Source organism: Lepidochelys kempii, chromosome 2, assembly GCF_965140285.1.
Source record: "Lepidochelys kempii isolate rLepKem1 chromosome 2, rLepKem1.hap1, whole genome shotgun sequence".
In the NCBI taxonomy this organism is placed as follows: Eukaryota; Metazoa; Chordata; order Testudines; family Cheloniidae; genus Lepidochelys; species Lepidochelys kempii.
The window spans coordinates 247,514,781-247,534,936 of NC_136381.1; the positions used below are offsets into that span (position 1 = coordinate 247,514,781).

General features: G+C 42.7%; 1 protein-coding gene across 1 annotated transcript in view; it reads left to right on the forward strand.

The window, feature by feature from the left end:
• ADARB2 (adenosine deaminase RNA specific B2 (inactive)) overlaps positions 1 to 20,156 on the forward strand; it is a 432,280-nt gene that overhangs the window by 366,537 nt on the left and 45,587 nt on the right. The window contains exons 5-6 of the mRNA XM_073334472.2: positions 4,472 to 4,640; positions 12,219 to 12,370. Of these exons, the coding sequence (XP_073190573.1) occupies positions 4,472 to 4,640; positions 12,219 to 12,370 (321 nt within the window). The remainder of the gene's footprint in view (positions 1 to 4,471; positions 4,641 to 12,218; positions 12,371 to 20,156) is intronic.

A 20,156-nucleotide genomic window follows, 5' to 3' on the forward strand; every position in this document is an offset into this window, starting at 1 on the left:
GCAATGGTTGGCAGCTTTAATCTGGACCTGGTTTAGGTGTACAACAGCCAAAAGTGTACATGTTTGATTTTCAGTGAAGGATGTTCTCTTAGCTTGGTTCCAGTCAGCAACGATGTGGATTCTTTTCAAGAGCTATATCTTCCTGTCCAGAGAGCTCTGTGTGTACATCTCTCACAAAGCAGAGCTGTAGAAATAATGCTAATGAAAATGTTTGTGGAACATTCATCTGAATAAATATCACAGATTCATGATGAAAATATTTGAGATGCCTTTTGGTTGGTTTTCCACAACCATCCATAAGAGTTAATGGGGGAGGGGCGTAGTAGAGCCTGAGACTACCCTCTAAGGCAGCAGTTATCAAACTGTGGGTCGGGACCCCAAAGTGAGTCACGACTCCATTTTAATAGGGTCACCAGGGCTGGCTTAAACTTGCTGGGGTTCAGGGCCAAAGCCCGAGTCCCACCACCCAGGGCCGAAGCCAAAGCCCAAAGCCAAAGCCCCAGGGCTTCAGCCCTGGGTGATGGGGCTCAGGTTACAGGTCCCCTGCCTGGGGCTGAAGCCCTTGGGTTTCAGCTTTGGCCCCCCTGCCCAGGGTGATGGGGCTCAGGCGGATTCAGGCTTCAGTCCCCCCTGCTGGGATCGTGTAGCCATTGTTGTTGTCCGAAAGGGGTCCTGGTGCAATGAAGTTTGAGAACGCCTGCTCTAAGGGAACCCTAAAGAGCTATTACACCAGTATGGGATCATCAGATTGTGCCACACATCAGCTCCGCCTCTTTTCAATCCTCGCCCATTCTCTGTACTGCTGCCATCAGGGGGTGGTGGCAAATAGCCAGTGATGCCAGATCTGTGCTAGCCGTGGATTCCACCACAGTCAGTGCTTCCCTTTTCCTATCTGTAAAATGGGGATAATAACATCCCTTTGTTCTGCTGCATGTTTGGAGGTTAGATTAATGAACATTTAGAAAGTACCTTGAGATTATCAGGTAGAAGTTGCTATAGAAATGCCAAGTATTATTTAAACGAGAACAAATACAGAGGTGGTAAATAACAATTAATAATTAATGTTGATTGTTTACTAACAATTTGAGGTAGAAGGCTCAAGCTAACTGTACTGCAAAATCAACAAATATTGGTTAAACTATACAGAAGGATCTGTCCAGTCTCAATCATTGGCCCCAAAAATTTAGGTTCAGCAGCTGAAAATACTACACAGAATAACAATGTGACAAGTCTTTCCTCCATTAGAATATAAGTGTGACTTCACCGAGGGGCTGGGTTGCAAATAAATTCATCTTGTGTTCATGGAAAGTTATATCAAGGGAATGACTTTCTGATTCTATACATATACATAATAAAGCATACAAGAGAAGGATTCATTTGCATACATGCTCCTGAATGCATCAGATACCTGTCATATTGTCAGAAGTATTTTTCATTATGCCGAGTTCCCTCACACGTGGTGTTCAGCAGCAGTACATTGGTCACAGAGCGCTATACCCTTTTGGCTCCTCACTGACATGTGGCTATTAGAGTGCTAATGCATAACTCATGTACATCTGTGTTTCTGGGTGTCTTAGTGCTGCAACATACATGAGGAGCATGGGTACTATTTCCACTAATTGGGAATAAGACATGTTGGAAGATCACTACATCTCTAACAATGCACAAGGCCAATTTTGTGGGAACTTGGAAGCCAACTCCTCTAAGAAGGGTCCTCAGTCATCTTGATGTCCTTGATACTTGTGATACTTAATATTTGTTTACTTTGTGACAGCCACACTGGCATATATGTGGCTCTATGAAGGCATATCACCACACCAAGTGGATAAGTGTGTCCATATCTGTGGAGACTGGGGAGCAGTATCTAATTCACCCAAGGGGGAAAAGGTTCCTTAATATCAATAGTGGCCCTGATATTGTTATGCGGGAGGGTGTTGGTGGTGGCCAGCAAGCGTGTCTCTGATCTATGTTCATCAGAGACCTCATAGAAGATGATGGACACACCAGTCACCTTTCATTCAGATTAAATGGAAGAAGCAGTTGAACTCCTTTATGGAGTAAGGTAGCTAAAAGAACAGAAGCCCCTGCCCAAGGCACTGGATTGCATTGGAAGGCCTGAGCAAGAAGAAGGAAGAATATAAAGGTTCCCTGAGACGGATTGCAAACACAGGGACTGGGGCATTGATTGGTGGAGCTGTGTGTGTCAGAAGGTGAAAGGAAGCAGAAAGCCAGGAGAAAGCAAGAAAAGCAGCTGATAGCATTGCCCTAAAAGGGAGCAGAGATAGAGCTCCATGGGCACAAGAGTGGTTTGGAGCAGACATGAATTTCAAGGAAACTGCCTGGATACAGTCAGAGATAGAACAATGGGCTAGATGGACCATGGGTCTGAAACAATACAGCAATTCCTATCTTCCTTAACTGTGACATTAGAGTCCCGATTTGGAGATTTGAGGTCAAAGAAGTTGTAATGCACAGACTGCAAATATCCCTTTTTGTAGCATGGAAGACACATCTCCATATAATTTTTTTTCCATAATAACAATAAAAACAAACACAAATATTTGTTCATTCTTTCTCTTCACTGCATTTTCCATCATCTCCCTTGTGTGTCTCTCTTTTAGCTTGTGAAAAAATTGTCTCTTATATTTCCAAACACATTGTCATTAGGCTCAAAACTACAATAATAATATTAATTGATAATCACAACACAGATAAATCAACTTCCACAATTATGTGCACTTTGCAGTTACTGCCTATAGCACCTTCCATCTGAGGATCACAAAGTGCTTTAGAAACCACAGTGAGTTAAGCTTCACAACACCCTTTGGAGCTTGGGAAGTAGTTTTGCCATTTTACGAACTGGGTAACAGAGAAGTCAGGTTTACACAGGAAGTCTGTGGCAGAGCCAAAACTACAACCCAGGTCATCTCCTGAGTCCCAGTCCTCTGCTTTAACCACAGAACAATCCTTCCCCTTTTATCTTATCTGCAATTTACTGCTGCTTATCTCATATCCAACCCAGGGATCTTATGGGAGAACATGTCCCTAAGCAGCATGCTTCTAATCCAGAAAATCATTGCAATTTCTTGTTTGTTTCACTGCTCAATAGATTTCAGCATACAACTAAGTAGCTGACTATATAAGATGAATCTCAAAGCTTATCACACCTAAAGAAGGTCACAAAAAGGAGAACAAAGCAAATGTGCATACAGAACAGTATGCATTCTCCAGCAAAGTGTTTCAAAGACAGAAGCACTTGGCCTGCGGTAAGACTGTTTCCATTCACAGCATGGATATATCTGACCCGAGGCTCTCTGTCTTAATCCCAACTCTGTTAAATCTTAACGTTTTGGATTGCTGTGCCCTGTGTGTGTATATAATAACTGTTTACAGCTGTAAAACATGGATTAAAGTTCTTGGGATACTTGATCAAGCCTTGATGGTATCTCATTTGACCAGAACGCATTCGTTAGGGGTAGATTTGTTTGTTGGTTTGTTTTCTCTGTCAATCAAAAATGGACATGTTCTGTAAAGTGCTCTGCAATCACTTAAATGGGTTTTATTTCAATGCATTTTTAAACTGTTCTCCCAGGGCTGTACTGAAGAACAACACTCCTGTCCTGGAGAACAAAACTCCTGTTGACTTCAGTGGAGTCAGGTTTCACCCCTAAAATGTTGTTCATTTTCAGCTGAATGAACATTTTAGGGGTGAAATCTGGCTCCATTGAAGTCAACAAGAGTTTTGCCATCAACTTCAATTGGGCCAGGATTTCACCCCATAGATCTACAGGTTGTGGCTATTTTGAATAAAAAAGGAGCAACCACAGCTGCCCTTCCCTTTAATATTGAGAGGAGACTGTAGGTCCGAACCAGTAACGTTCCATCTAAGTCTGAGCAGAGACTACATTTCAGAACCCTGTGGGCCTCAATATAGGAAGCACTGATGTAGAGGTACATGTGAGGGTGGGGAGGAAACCAGACAGAAAGTAGGATCTCTTTGTTCTCTGAGATTTTTAAAGAAGAGAAGCTCCAGAAGTGTTACTTGCATTTTATTTAGCACTTCCAGTACACTAGTGATGAAAGCTAACATTATAGGGAGTGTGTGTTCCCATCAGAAAATGTCTTCAGCAGCTCATAAAACCTGGCCATTTATCAGCACTGTGGGAGATCTTTATTACCTACTTACAGCATGTGCTTTTCTATGATGTAGTTATTGATTTAACAAGTAAACTTTGTGGCAAGCTTTTATCCAGGAATTAGCAGTGCAGACTGAAATAGAGCCTGTATTATTCTAATAGCGCTGAGATGTGACGGTACTGCATATTCCAAAAGCCATATAATCATTTTCATCAGCATCCCATTAGGGCTGTCTCAGCTGCCACATCAAAATGGGGGCTGCAAGAACTTTAACAATTACGATGTCTCGCTAACCCTGAGGCAAGTTACAACTCTTTTGTTTTCCTTTCTGCAGGCTTGGACACCAGGCAGGCTCAGGTTATTGTGCTGTCATCGGGTACCAAATGTATAAATGGAGAATACATTAACGATCAAGGGCGTGTGGTCAACGACTGCCATGCAGAAATTCTGGCAAGGAGAGCATTTGTTCATTTCCTTTTCTCTCAGCTGGAGCTACACCTAAGGTAAACTGAATTTTGTTGATGCCTGAGAAATATTATATAGGCTTCTGTGGAACAGATCTGTCCTCTAGATGCCTGTCGATACATCATTGTTTATGAGTCTTTGGCTGATGAGTGGCCAATATACTCTGCCAAGGAAAGCAGAGTTAGATAGTCTATTGTTTTGGGTTATGAGCTCTTTCATTCCAGCTGATTTTCCTTCAGCAGCTATTAGATATGAATCATAAAGTCAAGTTTTATGAAGTCTGATGATTTTCTGCAAATTCTTTAACCACAGACCTAATAATAACCCTCGCTGGTCAGAGATTCTTATTACAGGCATTTTCCTTCCTTGCTGAACCTGAGTTACCTCAGGAAAGTGATTTACATCTCTCTCTCTCTCACACACACACATACACACACACACTTGAACTACACTGATCATTAACACATTCGTTGGCTTCCTAGAGAACCACTGCCTGTTAACAATATAGCAGACCTTCTATGAAAGAACTAGATATTATTGCTCCTTCTTTGTTTTGTTAAAAATGTCATAGCAGGCATAGTTACTGGAAATTATTCTGATGTGGGTGCCTCTTTGTTGCTAGTGTCTTCAGCCTTGCCCTTGTCATTGTTTCTTAGATTATTCATTTTTATAGTCATTAATTATCCATTTCTGTCTCTTAACAAGTTCCCCTTCTGCTGCCACAACAATACCAGCCTCAGCCTTGATGGCATCCTTGTCTATCTCTTCTACACTGCCCTGGGTGCATGAATCACCCTTTCTGAGCTGATCCTTAAGACCGGGGTGGGCAAACTACGGCCTGCGGGCCGGATGTGGCCCACTAGCCGTTTTAAGCCAGCCCTCGAGCTCCTGCTGGGGAGCAGGGTCGGGAGCCGCTCCACGCAGCTCTTAGAAGCAGCAGCATGGCCCCCCTCTGGCTCCTACGTGCTCCAATGGCCACTCTCCAATGGCCCCCTCCGGCACACCAATGGGAGCTGCCAGGGCAGTGCCTGCAGATGGGGCAGTGTGCAGAGCCACCTGGCCGTGTCTCCGCGTAGGAGCCGGAGAAGGGACATGCCGCTGCTTCCAGGAGCCTCTTGAGGTAAGCGCCCCTCGGAGCCTGCACCCCTGAGCCTTTCCCCACATCCCAACCCCTTGCCCTGATCCCCCTCCTGCCCTCCGAACCCCTCGATCCCAGCCTGGAGCATCCTCCTGCATCCCAAACCCCTCAGCCCCACCCCAGAGCCCACACCCCCAGCTGGAGCCTGCACCCCTTCCCGCATCCCAACCCCCTGCCCCAGCCCTGATCCCCCTCCTGTCCTCCAAACCCCTTGGTCCCAGTCCAGAGCACCCTCCTAGACCCCAAACTCCTCATCCCCAGACCCACCCCAGAGCCTGCACCCCCAGCCAGAGCCTGAACTCCTTTTTTCTGGCCCCACCCCGGAGCCTGCACCCCATCCCCAATTTTGTGAGCATTCATGGCCTGCCATATATTTCTATTTCCAGATGTGGCCCTTGGGCCAAAAAGTTTGCCCACCCCTGCTTAAGACTTTACTTTCTCCAAATCTTTTTTCTGGACAGATTCTTTCGCATTTTGGTAGTTCCTAGAATCCTCAATCTGGGCTCATGGCCCCATTGTGCTAAGTGTTATCCACGAGTGTATCTAGCAAGATGCCTACAAGAAACAAATAAGGAGCTGAAGCTGTGGGTGTGTAGCATATATTTTTATCAAAGATCCAAAGAACCAACAACAACAGAACCCTCAGTTGTAAGTTGTACTCTCCATTTTTTGTTTTCACAGGGCCTTATCCAAAGCCCATTAAAGTAAATGGAAAAACTCCCATTGACTTCAAAGGGCTTTGGATTAGGCCCCGAAGATGCAAGCATCTCTGAGATGGGACTGTGTCTTCCTGAACATGTGGGAGAGCACCTGACACATTGCGAGGTCAACCATAATAGTCATAACAACATTAGTAAATTTGCACTTCAAACTACAAGGAGAAGATGTTAAATAGATGAGGATGGTCTAACGAGGTTGGGGAGACAGACAAGACACTTGAGGGGTTTAATCACAACTAGCATTCTCTCTCCTTCACTCTTTATTGTTTTCATTTCAAGTTTACATTAAATTATTATGTTTTCAGCAGTTAGCGACCCCACTACTTGCTTTATATTGAAAGCTGTACCCGTCTCTCTTGGCTTATAAGTGCTACCACCATATTTTAAGCTATTGTATTGATCCAGCTTCATAATACATTCAGTAATATTATGTTATTTTGATTGATGTAACATTTTTTTTGTAAAGCGAATTCTCAGTGCAATACAAATTCTGCTTATGGCGACTTCTGCAAATGTTTCTGTTCAGGAAAGAACCAAAACCACTGCTCCCCTGACCTGTACGCACACAAAAAATCCCAACAAAAATGGTGAAACCCCAACACCCTCTGAAACACAGAGCTGAAAATATTGTAGAGTCAGGTTCTGCTCCCTTGCTATCCATGTATAAATCAAATAATCCTTTTATATGTAAGAATAATGTGAATATATATAACCTTGTTACATACTCTTCATGCCAAATGTTCACTGCTATACTATGGAAATGCCAAGCCATCATCAGGAGCTTTGTCACAAGTCAAGAAACTGTGGATGTTCAAGTGAAATGCTAAGCGGGTTTTTGTAACAACTTCTACACTTTGGACTAAATTTTGCTCCATCTTCTACTGGCGTGGAGGCTCTCCTGGCAGACAAACCCAATGTGATTCCATTGCACAGCTTAGGGCAGAGGTTTGGGGGGGACGTACAGAGGGTCTATATGCCATGTGCAGAGCTCAGTCCCAGAATGATTCCCTGCACCCCAATGCATGGGCAGACTAGGGAAAAGACAGATGATTCTCTACTGCATAAATGCTCCCGTCCTTCCCTATGGAAAGGACACATTAGTGCTTTGGTGGCTACTTTACAGTCTTCATCATCTGTCTGTCCCCCACGCAGCCCAGCTACTCAATTTGGTCTGTGAGGGCTGGATTTCACCTCGGTGAATTTATTTTATGAGTTTTTAACAATACTCTGTTTTCTTAATAATGGGATCTGATCCTTAGGAGAAGTAAATTGACATAACTCCACTGACTTCAATGGGACTTAAACACATGCTTAAGTTCTTTGCAGACTCAGACTTTTGTCTAATAGTCTGTAGACGGGCTTCAAAAAAGCAGGGACAGGGATGCATGAAGAAGCAACAATAGGGATGGAGGAGGACTAGATAAGTGAACAAGGACATTCTGCTATCTTCTATATTTGATACAACTACAAAATTATAAAAATGATTTAAATTACAAATGCATATTTTTAATTCTTCTTGTTTTTGACATTAGAAATGCCAATTCCCTGTTTGTTGTTTTTTGTTGGTGGTGAGGTTTTTGATGATTAGAGGCCTGGACTGGGAGCTTTCTCATTTCTCAAGTGAAGAGATAGGCATGTTGAATGTTTCACAAGCAGAACTTTTCTCTCAAAGTTTGTCAGAAGTTTGAATTAAATAGATGTTACAAAAATTTTTGGCTGCTCAGATTTATTTTATTTTATTTGTGACAGTCACAATCCCACTAATTCTCTAGATGTCTATGAAAAGACCAGACTTTTCCAATGTAAAAATAAAAAGCAACAACAAAAAAAACTTTTTGGGGGCCTTCTTTATACATCATAAAGAATGAAGAAAGGCTACCAAAACTGTTTTATACCAGTGAACTGCATTGACTTCAGTGAAGTTACTTCTGCTTTACATTGGTGTGAGAAGGAGAATCAGGCTCTCTATTTTCATTCTTTACAGGTCACCCTTAATAAAACTATTATCTGCCTATTGAACATATTGGTATGGCATAGTGATCTTGCTAGTAAAGAGGCTTTGCAGTTCCAAGGGAGATAAGCTGCACTGGGAGTTTATGCATTTCCAACCAATCAGATTGCAACCTCTATCCAAACCACACTTTAGCTTATACATGATGAAGCATGTAGTAATTTTCATCCAATCAAATGAAATTAGCTGCAATAAAACCAGCCACTTCGCCATAAATTTAACTCATACCTTGTTTTCATCCCAGTGGTCTCTTAATGGACTTGACTGCTTTTCTGTTAAGCTTGCTATTAAGGTACCTGTGGGAGACCATACACATTTATAGTACTGTAATTGGTCTACAGACTTCCCTTACCTGCATTTTACAAGCATTGTTTGCCCAAAATAACTCCTGTAATTTTTTCAGAGAGTAAGAACCTGATTCAGCAAAGCACTTAACATGTGCTTAATCTTAAGCACATGCTTAAATCCCTTTGAAGTCAGCTTTAAGCATATGCTTGTGTCCTGCTGAATAAGGAAAGGCTTAAGCACGTGTTTAGGGTTAAGCACATTCTTTTGAATCAGGGCCTATACACTGAAAATAGGAAGCCCTACCTGTGTCTCAAAATTCCCAACTTCTGCTATTTTGCTGTTACCAATTCTGCTCACCTGCAGGCCTTCCTTCACATCCCAAATACCAGATATGAAAGAAAGAGAGTGCATAATAGCCAAATGCATAGGAATAGATTCTGCCTTTTAGCCACTGCCTGCATTGGAACGGGTATACTGATAGCAGATCCTGAAGTCATGATGCTTGTGCCAATACAATAGACTTCATTCTTCACTGTGTAGTTATCTGCGCCCGTGCAAAGTAGGTGTATACCACATTCTGACTTAGTAATATTTTAAACCCTCTGTGCATTCACACTACGCAGGGGCTAGGTAATGGGGAATCTGGCCCAATGGCTCTGGGAGAAGAAGTGCATTTGACACGGTATACCATTCTCTCACTGTCCCGTTCTTATGAGCATCATTTTTGGCTCTGGGATCCCCTCGTCCTAGCACTCTGAGAGCACAAGGATAACCCTGCACCTGGATCCAGCACAGGTATACATGGTGCCCAGGGAATCCACCCAAGTCATGCTGCCCCCAGTTCTCATTAAAAAGAGAATCGTGGCTGTCTCAGTATCAGAGATGCTCAACTGCTATGCAGGGAGGGATCTGATTTCAAAATCAGCCCTAGAAATACCACCCCACAGGCTGGTTAGGAGCCTGGAGATAATAATGCTTTCAGAATCCTGGAACAAGACCGAGGCTGCACTGCCCTCTAGCTCTGCTGACTATTTTTAAAGAAGCTATTTATCTCCCATTAGCCATAGATATTCCTTGATACTCAGGGAGTGGAAGAGGAATAGGGTTAATCAGTGAAAAATAATAGAACAGGGTGGGTGATGATTACTATGAACTCCCTTAATCCAGCCCAGTAAAGGACTATTCCAACATACCTACCACCCTACCTAGCAACTGTTTCTAAGTCACACAAGCTTTCTCCCCCTCCCATCCCCCCACAGAGTTTTACATAATAATAGCAGGTTTCAGCAGCATTAAGACTGCCCTGCTCTGCAGTCTCCCAGCTGATTTTGTAGTGAATTATTTAAAGGCAACAGTGATTTCTCTGAAGTCCAAGCAGCAGGTCTTAAAGGTATTTTATTATTTCAGAGGTTTCTATCAGGGCGATAATATAATTAGTGTGATTGGGAAAATTCCGTCAAAGCAGGAAGAAAAACAAGAGAGCTACATGTGGCAGTCTCTTCTCAGGAAACCTTGTGGCTCGCTTTTCCTACAGGCAGGGTAATGTGCCTGTAAATTTTGCCTGACAGAAAACGCATCATAGCCTCAAAAACCGACAAAACAACCAATCCATGGAAGAGTGACAGCCAAATACCTCTAATGGCACACAGATTGCACTGGGAAAAAACAAGCAGGCCCCGCAAGGAACAAGCCTGTTCCCATCTTGGAAGAAAAGCATCCCAGTTACACCAAGCGTAGGCAGAGCAGCAGAATTACCCTGCGCAAAAGGATTGCTCACATTTCAGATTAGATGGGCAGAAATCCTGTTCCAAGTAGGAGAACCTTCCACATACAGACCCAGTTCTGGTCTCAGATATGCATACATACTACTCATTGACTTCACTGGGTGTATCTGAGGACAGAGGTGCGATCACAGTGTGAGCGGCTTGTCATTTCTCAGCTACACTAATCACATTATCACCTTAAAAATTATAATCCTCATCGCTAAAAGGTGTGTGATCCTACTGTCTGTCAAAAAAATCATCACTGCCTTCAAACAATCCAAAGGGAAATCACCTGGGATGCTGCACAAGAGAGCAGCCATGAAACCTGCTCTTGTTTTAAACAACATTAGTGAAAGCAATTTGCCTTCTCTAGCAACCTTTGCTAGGGTGACAGGTTGGCTAAGTGCAATGTGTCCCCTTCTAGCTGCAGAGCCACTTAGGCAGTAGCAGTAGTAAGCTTTTATCTTCTAACTGAATTAGTTTTGTAAGAGAGACAAGGTAGGTGAGGTGATATCTCTTATTGGACCACCTTCTGTTGCTGGAAGGTATAAGCTTTCAAGCTACACAGAGCTCTTAGGTCTGGGAAAGGAAGCAGTGTCTGAAGTGCTCTGTGTAGCTCAAAAAGCTTGTACCTTCTACCAACTGAAGTTTGTCCAATAAAAGGTATCACCTCACCTACTTTGTCCCTTTCATATCCTGGGACCAACACAGCTACAACAGCACTTCGGACAAGAATTAGTATTTTAGCTAAAGTAGTAAAGGTCTGTGTTTTTGGTGCACAAGGCCCAGGTTCTATCTTCATTTCACCAGGTAACTTGTGATTCCCAAAGATTTCAAAACAGACAAGAGAGCCACTGTCAGTCAAGAATCAGAGGTCAGTTATGGGGGGGGGGGGGGGTGAGGGGAGGGGGCGGCATTCCTTTAGCATTCACACTTGGCTATGGATGAATAGGGAGGAAAACAGAAGCCCGTTTTTGGATGTCTGAAATCTGTTAGGTTTCAGAATAGCTGCTGTGTTAGTCTGTATTTGCAAAAAGAAAAGGAGTACTTGTGGCACCTTGGAGACTAACCAATTTATTTGAGCATAAGCTTCATCCGATGAAGTGAGCTGTAGCTCACAAAAGCTTATGCTCAGATAAATTGGTTAGTCTCTAAGGTGCCACAAGTACTCCTTTTCTTTTTGAAATCTGTTATTTTCTTTTCAGGATTTCTGTTCATAAATTCAGGGCACTGCGATATGACCTCAATTCTGCAAATCATTTAAGCATGTGCTTAAGTTACCTTGAATTTCAATGGGATCTGAGCACATGCTTAGGGGCTGTGATGAATAGGGATAATTTGTTAAACCTAAGGGAGCTGTTCTCCTTTGATATGTGCACATAAGTCCCATCAGTACCAATGAGATTTATGTACTGTATTTGCACATCCAGATCCCCTCTATCATTCGAATAAATTCCAGCTAAGCAAGCCAAGAAACACATCGACAGTTCCTGGACCTTTTGAGCACCTCATTTACTTAGAGTAGCTTATTATTTTTCTACCATTGACACTAGCCAAAATATGATGAAAGGTGCTAATAAAACAAACAAACAAAACCCCCAAAGGATACAAAGAGAAACAAAACCACCACTGAGAAAGCAGAAATGTTTCTGATTTGGAATGTAACAAATGACCCGGAACTTCTTTTGTGATCATAGCAAACGGCGAGAGGACTGGGAGCAATCAGTCTTCGTGCGATTAAAAGAGGGAGGCTACAGGCTGAAAGAAAACATTCTGTTCCATCTGTATGTGAGCACTTCACCCTGCGGAGATGCACGCCTCAACTCCCCCTACGAAATCACAACTGACTGTAAGAGCAATTACTCCTCCAACCCTCCCCCTCCCCTTTTTTTTAAGGCAGATCTTTGTTCCTTTGTTTGTGGATAACATATTTCACTAGCAAGCACAGATGATAGGGGTGTGTGTCTGTCTGGATCTCTGTATGTATGTGTTGGGATGGAAACGGTATGGGTGGAAATGAAAGCTGGTCAAGTGTCATGGGACTTCCGTGCCTGCCTGCAGCTCAGTGGCTGTGCTGTAAGAAAACCCCACAGACCCTAGTAAATAAACACCTTTCATGTAAAGACCTGGGAGATCATCCAAGCCATGGTCCTCTGGTGGAGCAGAGCATCACAACTGTGACTGGATTTGGCCGTTTCCTTCTCAGGGTTTAGGTTGTACAATCATAATAGTTCCTTGTGATTATCAGAAATAGTCTGTCATCCAATGATCCCAAAGCACTTTGCAAACAGCTTGTTGTCGTTATTATTAATTTTATTATTATTATTACCCAGTTCTTATATGATGATTTTCATCCACAGGTCTCAAAAGCACAGTAGTTTCTAGAGGCCCCAACTGAGACCAGGATCCCACTGTGCTAAATGCTGCACATATACGTAGTGACAAACAGTCCCTGCCTGAAAGAGCTTACAAAACAAACAAGACAGAAATGAATGGAAGGGGAAACAGAGACACAGAAAGGTGATGTGACCTGCCTTAGGTCACACAACACCCTTGTTGCAAGTATCTTGATCTTCATGTTGCAGGCAAAGAAACTGAGGCACATAGTGGAGAGATTTGATCAACCTCACGCAGCCAATGAGTGGTATAGCTGGAGAGTGGTACTTCTCCCAAACCCCACTTTACAAACATATTTGTTCATTTTTAAATATTATTTTCCTGGGAATGGAAAGTTTCACACCTGTAATGATATGTGGAACATCAAGCCTACCAAGCTGAAATTAAAAAAAACATTCCTATTGGTAGTAATATTGGTCCCAGTTTGTAGAAGGTGGAAAGATGTCCTGGACTGGGACTCAGAAGACCAGAGTTCTATTCCTGGCTCTGCTCTGGCCTGCTGGGGGACCTTAGACAAGATACTTCAGCTCCCTGTTTCTCAGCTTCCCTGTCTGTAAAATGGGGATAATGATACTGACTTCCTTTGTACAGCACTTTCAGAACTACTGATGAAAAGCGCTATACAAGGGCTAGGTATTAATTATTAACTTATTATTATTTATTTCTATATTCTGTAATGGTGTCATGGAAAATATAAAGAAGAGAAAGAAAATGTCAAAAAGTCAAACAAAAAACTAGTCTAATTTCAAGGCTAATTTCAACAAAGAGCTAGCACAAGCCATCAAACACCAGTGATTACTCTCTAAAGATGCATTAGTGTTTAAAAACAGCATCTCGCCTTGTGGTTTCTGGTTTTGAGTAGGAATATGGTAAGCCTTTATCAATATGTGGAGTGAGTGAAATCCATTCCTCAAATCTCCTAAAAATTTCCTGCGTTATCCACCGTTACTTCCACAGCACCCCCAAATCTCCTTCTTATGTGCCTTGTTATGGTAAAAGAAGAGATAAGTTTGCATGCACTCAAAACCACATTCTTAAAATAGATGGCACTGGGTAACAATCAATGACAGATGTAAAAGTTTGACACTGGGGCTGTGTCTACACTACCATTTATGTCAGCAAAACTCATGTCGCTCGGGGATGTGAATATTCCATCCCCTGCGCAACATAAGTTACACCAGCATAAGTGTAAAGTGCACAGCACTATTACCGCCAACATAGCTACTGCTGCCCATGGGGGGTGGATTAATTATGTCAACGGGAGAGCTCTCTCCCGACAGCATAGAGCAGCTACACAAGAGATCTTACAGTGGTGCAGCTGCATTGGTACAGCTCCGCGGCTGTAAGCTCTCTAGTGTAGACCTAGCCCAGGTGTTTGTAATGGCTGTAATGCAGTCTGTAGCTGAAGGAGGAAAGATCAAGCAAATCCCTCTTGAGCCTGACTGAAATGAGCCAATGAGGGACCAGAGCAGAAGAGAGTAAATCTGTAGAATGGCATCAGTGTTTTTCCTAGATCAGGGTTGAGTTGTTCTGATGGTTGATGTATCTTCTGCCAACAAGGGACAATCACTTACTTGTAATTCTGAAAATATAACTCCATCAAGATTCTGACTTCTGATTCCTTAGTGTGAGACCAGCCGAACTCTCTCAGTTCTTACAGAACTTTGATCCTTTGAGGGCAGCAGTAGTGGGATAAAGTGAGGGCCATTCTCCCCTCAGCCAGCATGTCCCACCACCTGCCATGTGTTAATGCTGACTCCCAGACATTCCTGTCAGTTCTGGAGGTGAAGCTCCCAAATGATAAACCAGTTTAATCATGGCCCAAAAATGGGCCTCAACAAAAATAAGATACAAGGTGTAAATGCTGATTCTCTGTACATAAAGATAAACCCCAAAGTCTGAGAGTGAATGATAATCCTGTCAGGATAATATCTTCAGAGAAGCAGGTAATTTAGTCACCAGTTACAGATAAAGTAACTTTCCTTTCCCTCAAGATACCCACAATCTGCCAGGATTGACACTTGTGGAGAATAAGCAGCTCTGGAGAGAACAAATGAAAAAGCAGGTAAAACTGCTATAAGCAGCAACACTAAGGGCTATAGGAAAAGAAGGTAGGAGCGTAATAAAAGTTAACCTATCTGTCACAGTGCCTGGTATGTGGCTCACAACTGAGGGGCCAATCTTAGGTCAGACTGTCAGAAAACAGGGCAGACACCCCAAACTGGTATATTCTATAATTAGAGATCGCCAAGCCAGTAATAAATGTGCGCTACTGGAATACTGTCTCACCATGGAGCCAGAGGCAGTCCCCTTAGGCACTCCAGATGATTTACCAAGAGACAAGCTGGACTTAATGATGAAAGGTTATTAAAAACAATACTCATCACACATTATTTTCTTCCAGCCCCAAAGGGCCAATCATGTACCCAAGGTTAGGGTGTACTTCAGCTCTCATCAAAGACAACGTTGACAGCCAATTTCTTAAGTAAACTAAAGATTTATTAGGTAAGAAAAGAAAATGAGAGTCATTGAGAGGTTCAAGCAGATAAAATACAGTACAGGTGAATTAGAGTTTGTAGTCCAAATGATGCAGAGATGTAATGTCTGCTAGTTTTCAATAAGTTCCTCAGGGTTTCCCAAAATGGCTTTTGGGGACCTCTGTCTTGCATCTGGAACCCCCCGTCAGTGTTCAGATGGCTCAAAGGTGTGGAATCACTCCCAGTGTGCCTTTTTATAGCTGAAAACAGTCTAGCAAGCATTTTCATCACCACATGGACCTTGCTTTGTTGACTAAAAGTAGACAAAGTCTATGGATCTTCCACTCTTCTTCATATAATGACCAATGCTTAGAAATCAACAACCTTCTCATTCAAAGTTTTAAGGCTTCAGTTCCGGCTGATGGGCCATTTAGAGATAATGTAAGCATAATGTGATAGCCAGGAACAATACTTCATTAGATTTTATACATCAAGTAACTTCACATCTAAACATTTAAATACAGGCCTTTTGACCTAATGTTAATTAAGTAGAGTTGCATACATAATGTAAAAGTAATTACAGAGTTACAGGACATGAAAAAGGATATAACAACAACGGGTTAATTGAGTTACACTAATATACGTTAAACAGGATGTAGGTAGATGAAGACAAATGCAATTAACATCTGTTCTAACAAGTGAAGTGCCTAGTGCCTTTTAACATTCCTTTGAAGTTCACCCACCAGTGAAGTGGTACACTTAACACGTCTCTGAAATCTTGAACTGAGCTAGCCAGCTGCCAGGACCACACTACCTTTAAACAAAAGGACTAGAGTGATTCGGGTATTTAAAGACCAGTCATACTTACTTCAGTGCCAGATAAATTTGCTGAAACAATTTAAAAAATATTATAAAAATCTGTTATGAAAAAATATTTTGATAGGAATAAACCAACATGTCTTCTGTCAAGAAAAATCTTGGTGTGCACACAAAATGGTCATTAATAGCCTAATCTAAAGCCTGTGGTAGTCAAAGGAGAGATGACCATTGACTTCAGTGTGTGTGGCGGGGCGGGTGGGGACTGGCCCCAAAGGAGAATTAGTTGACTTAATTTATTTGGACTTTCCAAAAGTCTTTGGCACAGTCCATCCCCAGAGGTTATTACTAAGTAGTCATGTGATCAGAAGTAAAGAACTGTCATGAATTAGAAATTGGTTAAGAGAGAAAACAAAGCATAAGTAGTCAATTTTCAACGTGACAAATAGTTAGCAGCAGTTGGTGCCCCTAGGTTCCATATTGAAATTGGTGTTGTTTGCAATATTTGTCAGTGATCCAAAAAAGGGGAGTGTCTGTTTTTGTGTATGTCTTTGACATAATTTGCAAGTGACCCAAAATTATTTAGGTTACTGAGGACTAGAGAAGACTGGGAGGGACTCCAGAAAGCCCCAACAAAGTTAATGGCACATGAAATTCAGTGTTGACCAATTAATGATAACCACCCAGGAAAAAGTCCTGGATAGCATTGTGGACCATTCAATGAAATCCAAATGCTGCACAACATACGAATGCTACGCGTCCCCATGATGGACTCAGAATTTGCAGTAGGAAAGGTTTTGACATTGTGAAAAACCAGTGGGGCAATCTGACAGTAGCTGACCAGGTATACTGTCTAGCTAAGTACCCAAACACAAACAGTTTGAAACAAGTACTTCATATTTTGGATACCAGGCTCCAACCTTCATCTCACTCCACTATAAAGAAGAGACAACGAGGTCTATAGTGAGAACTGACCCAATACAGATAGGCACAAAACATCTCTCTGTCTAAAGGACACATATGGGTTGATGGAAAGCAGTGCAGTGCAGCTTGCAGTAGCTAAGGCTTCCTATATAATGTACCCTTGCTGTGTGATTGTAAAGCTGCTTATTTATGTAACCCCTCATTATCATTGTATCCGAGTGCCTCACTGCCTTTAATGTGCTTATCTTGTGACACCCCTGTGAGGTAGGCGGCCCCACTGACTGTTTGGCAGGCTTCCTGCTTCTGATGTACTTCCAAAAAAATTGCTCTTGGTTTTTGAATCTTTGGCTAGTTGCTTTTCAATTCTTTTTCGGCCTGCCTAATTATACTTTTACACCTGGCTTGCCAGAGTTTATGCTCCTTTCTATTGTCCTCAGTAGGATTTAACTTCCAATTTTTTAAAGGATGCCTCTTTGCCTCTCACTGCTTCTTTTACTTTGTTGTTCAGCCACAGTGGCACTTTTTTGGTTCTCTTACTATGTTTTTTTTTTTGTTTGTTTGTTTTTTAATTTTGGGGTATACATTTAATTTGAGCCTCTGTTATGGTGTTTTTTAAAAGTTTCCATACAGCTTGCAGGCGCTTCACTTTTGTGACTGTGCCTTTTAATTTCTGTTTAACCCGCTTCCTTTTGGGGCCTACAAGAGCAGGCACTTGAAAGTAGGTCTCCAAATCCTATGCTTGTGCCATAACCAGTGGACAGTCTTTCCTCCCTCCTCCAACTACTGTTTCACACACTCTCATGTTGACACTTCTGCGTACACATTGCTGCGGATCAGAGGACACTGTGACCACCTCTCCTTTTCCAGTGCCCCCTCCCACTTTGTTTTAGTTGTGCCTATTGTACAGACAGCTGCTATTGGCCCCGGACCTAGTGACTATGCTTAGGGGCAGTATCCTAGCTCTATTGTTTGCAACATACTCCACTGGTTTATACAGGATACAGTGCATACATTACACCTTTCACCACCTGGGAAACTACAGAATAATCAAATTGGGCCATTGATGTGTCTTGCGGCTTCTTTGATTTGTTAATTATTTTCATGAGCCTCCTTTGAAGTAAAAGGAATCACACACAAAAAAAAAATACCTGAGTCAGTGAATCCTTAACTTCCCAAACTCTCTTCCTCCAGCAAGTTTTTGCTTCTCTGGACATGTTTCTTCCAAAGTGTACACTCTCTCTCTACATGGATTGACACAGATAGATAAAATCTGCCCTAGGGCTGTCTCCACTCTCCTCCCCTGGGCTGCTTTTCTATCTCTTGCTAACATGCCTTGTGCCATTGACTCCTTGATAGCCCAGCTCCTGTTTTATCCCCACTCCCTTTAGGTCTGAAACACACCATTGCATCTGCTCCATGGGGTCTTCCTCCTGCTTGTCTATTAACCTACAGCTGTGCTGGAACTCTGATGCACACAGATTCAACAGAGCTCCAATCTGAACTGGATCCACATGCAACCATATGAGCTGGGTCATTGAATTTGTGGGTAATTTAGAGGTGTGATGTGAATTTTTCAGTGGGAATGGGGAAGGTGAAGAGAAGAGCACATGGAAAGACACAACCACATGAAACCTTGAATTCATATACTCCTTAGATGGCATTGTGATTTTAACAACTCAAGGCTTCAGCTGCTGATCTTTTTACCCCATCTGCAATGAAAATGCAAGCTCAAAGCTCTGTTTCCTCCTGTTGACTGAGCTGTTCTAGAGGAAGCAGCCTGGCCAAACCAGCCCTGTTAGAGTTAGTAGAACTAACCCAAACTTTTGTGGGTTCAGGTTTGGTCACCTGGGGGACAGACATTGCATCACAGTATGATCCCCAGGTCAGGAACCCAACCTCAGCACAAAAGCAGCAGAAAAGGACCAGCCTTACCAGGAGGCCATATAAGCCAATCCATCTTCCAGAGAACTGGACTCAAAAGGCAGTGATATCCACGGCCCATCACTTCTCCATGGAAAAGTTCCCCAAACACAGACTGTTCTAAGCTGACATCAGGATGCAAATATCATCAGCTCGCGATGCTTCGTGAGCCACAACCTGTGTCCAAACTTTTTGGAGTTTGGTCAGTGTTTTCAGAAATGCATGAGAAAATTGTCAGCTTCTCCTCTACTGATCCCAGCTGCTGTTTGAATGGTCTGTTCCGGAATAGGCACCTTTTACTTTTGTAGTGCTATTTTCTTCTAGGAAATGTTTGTTTCTTGGAGAGGAGGGGAGGAAAAGGTTCCCATTTCAAGACAGAACATCTAAGTAGCAGCTCACCTCTCTGATTACTGATTAGGTACTGTTCAGTGGTAAAAAAAAAAATGAGGTTCTTTATGGATTGGAATATACTACCCTCAGGGCAATCAATGTATAGGTGGGACACAGTCATTTTAGGTGGGGAACTATTTAGTTTTAGCTGTACACCTGCTCAATAATGACAGGTACTTTTCACTTCTCAGTGCTTTGCTGTGATTGCTGGGGTGTTCAGTTAATTGGTGCTGCTGCTTTGGAGGCCCCCCCACTTCACTTCAAGTGTAGGTAACTTGAGTTAACTCTGCAGTGAAGATGTAGCCAGCACAGTATTCCCTGTAGTTAGCTCTCCCCGTCATTTGTGCTTGTTGTTCTCAGCTGGGAGCAGAAAATGACTTTAGTTTCTGGCTCAGAACAGCTGACATGACAGCTCTGCAGAGCATGGCAGCAGGTTAACAGCTTTGTACAGGCCTGCCCTCAGTCCTAATGTAGCATAACAGCTCTGTACTCCTTGGGCCTACCTGCGGGAAAGTAAGAACAGGGAAGCAATACTGTAAAATACCTGTCGGCTTTATTATTGGCATTATCATAACCCAGGTAGCTCTGAAAGAGGAAGACTGCTGTCACTGCATATTGTGAGCTAGCAAGGAGTCATGGGCAGACAGATCTAATGGTCAGAGCCCGAGTCTGCAGGAGCAGGATGGATCTCAGTTGCACAGGGAACTTCCT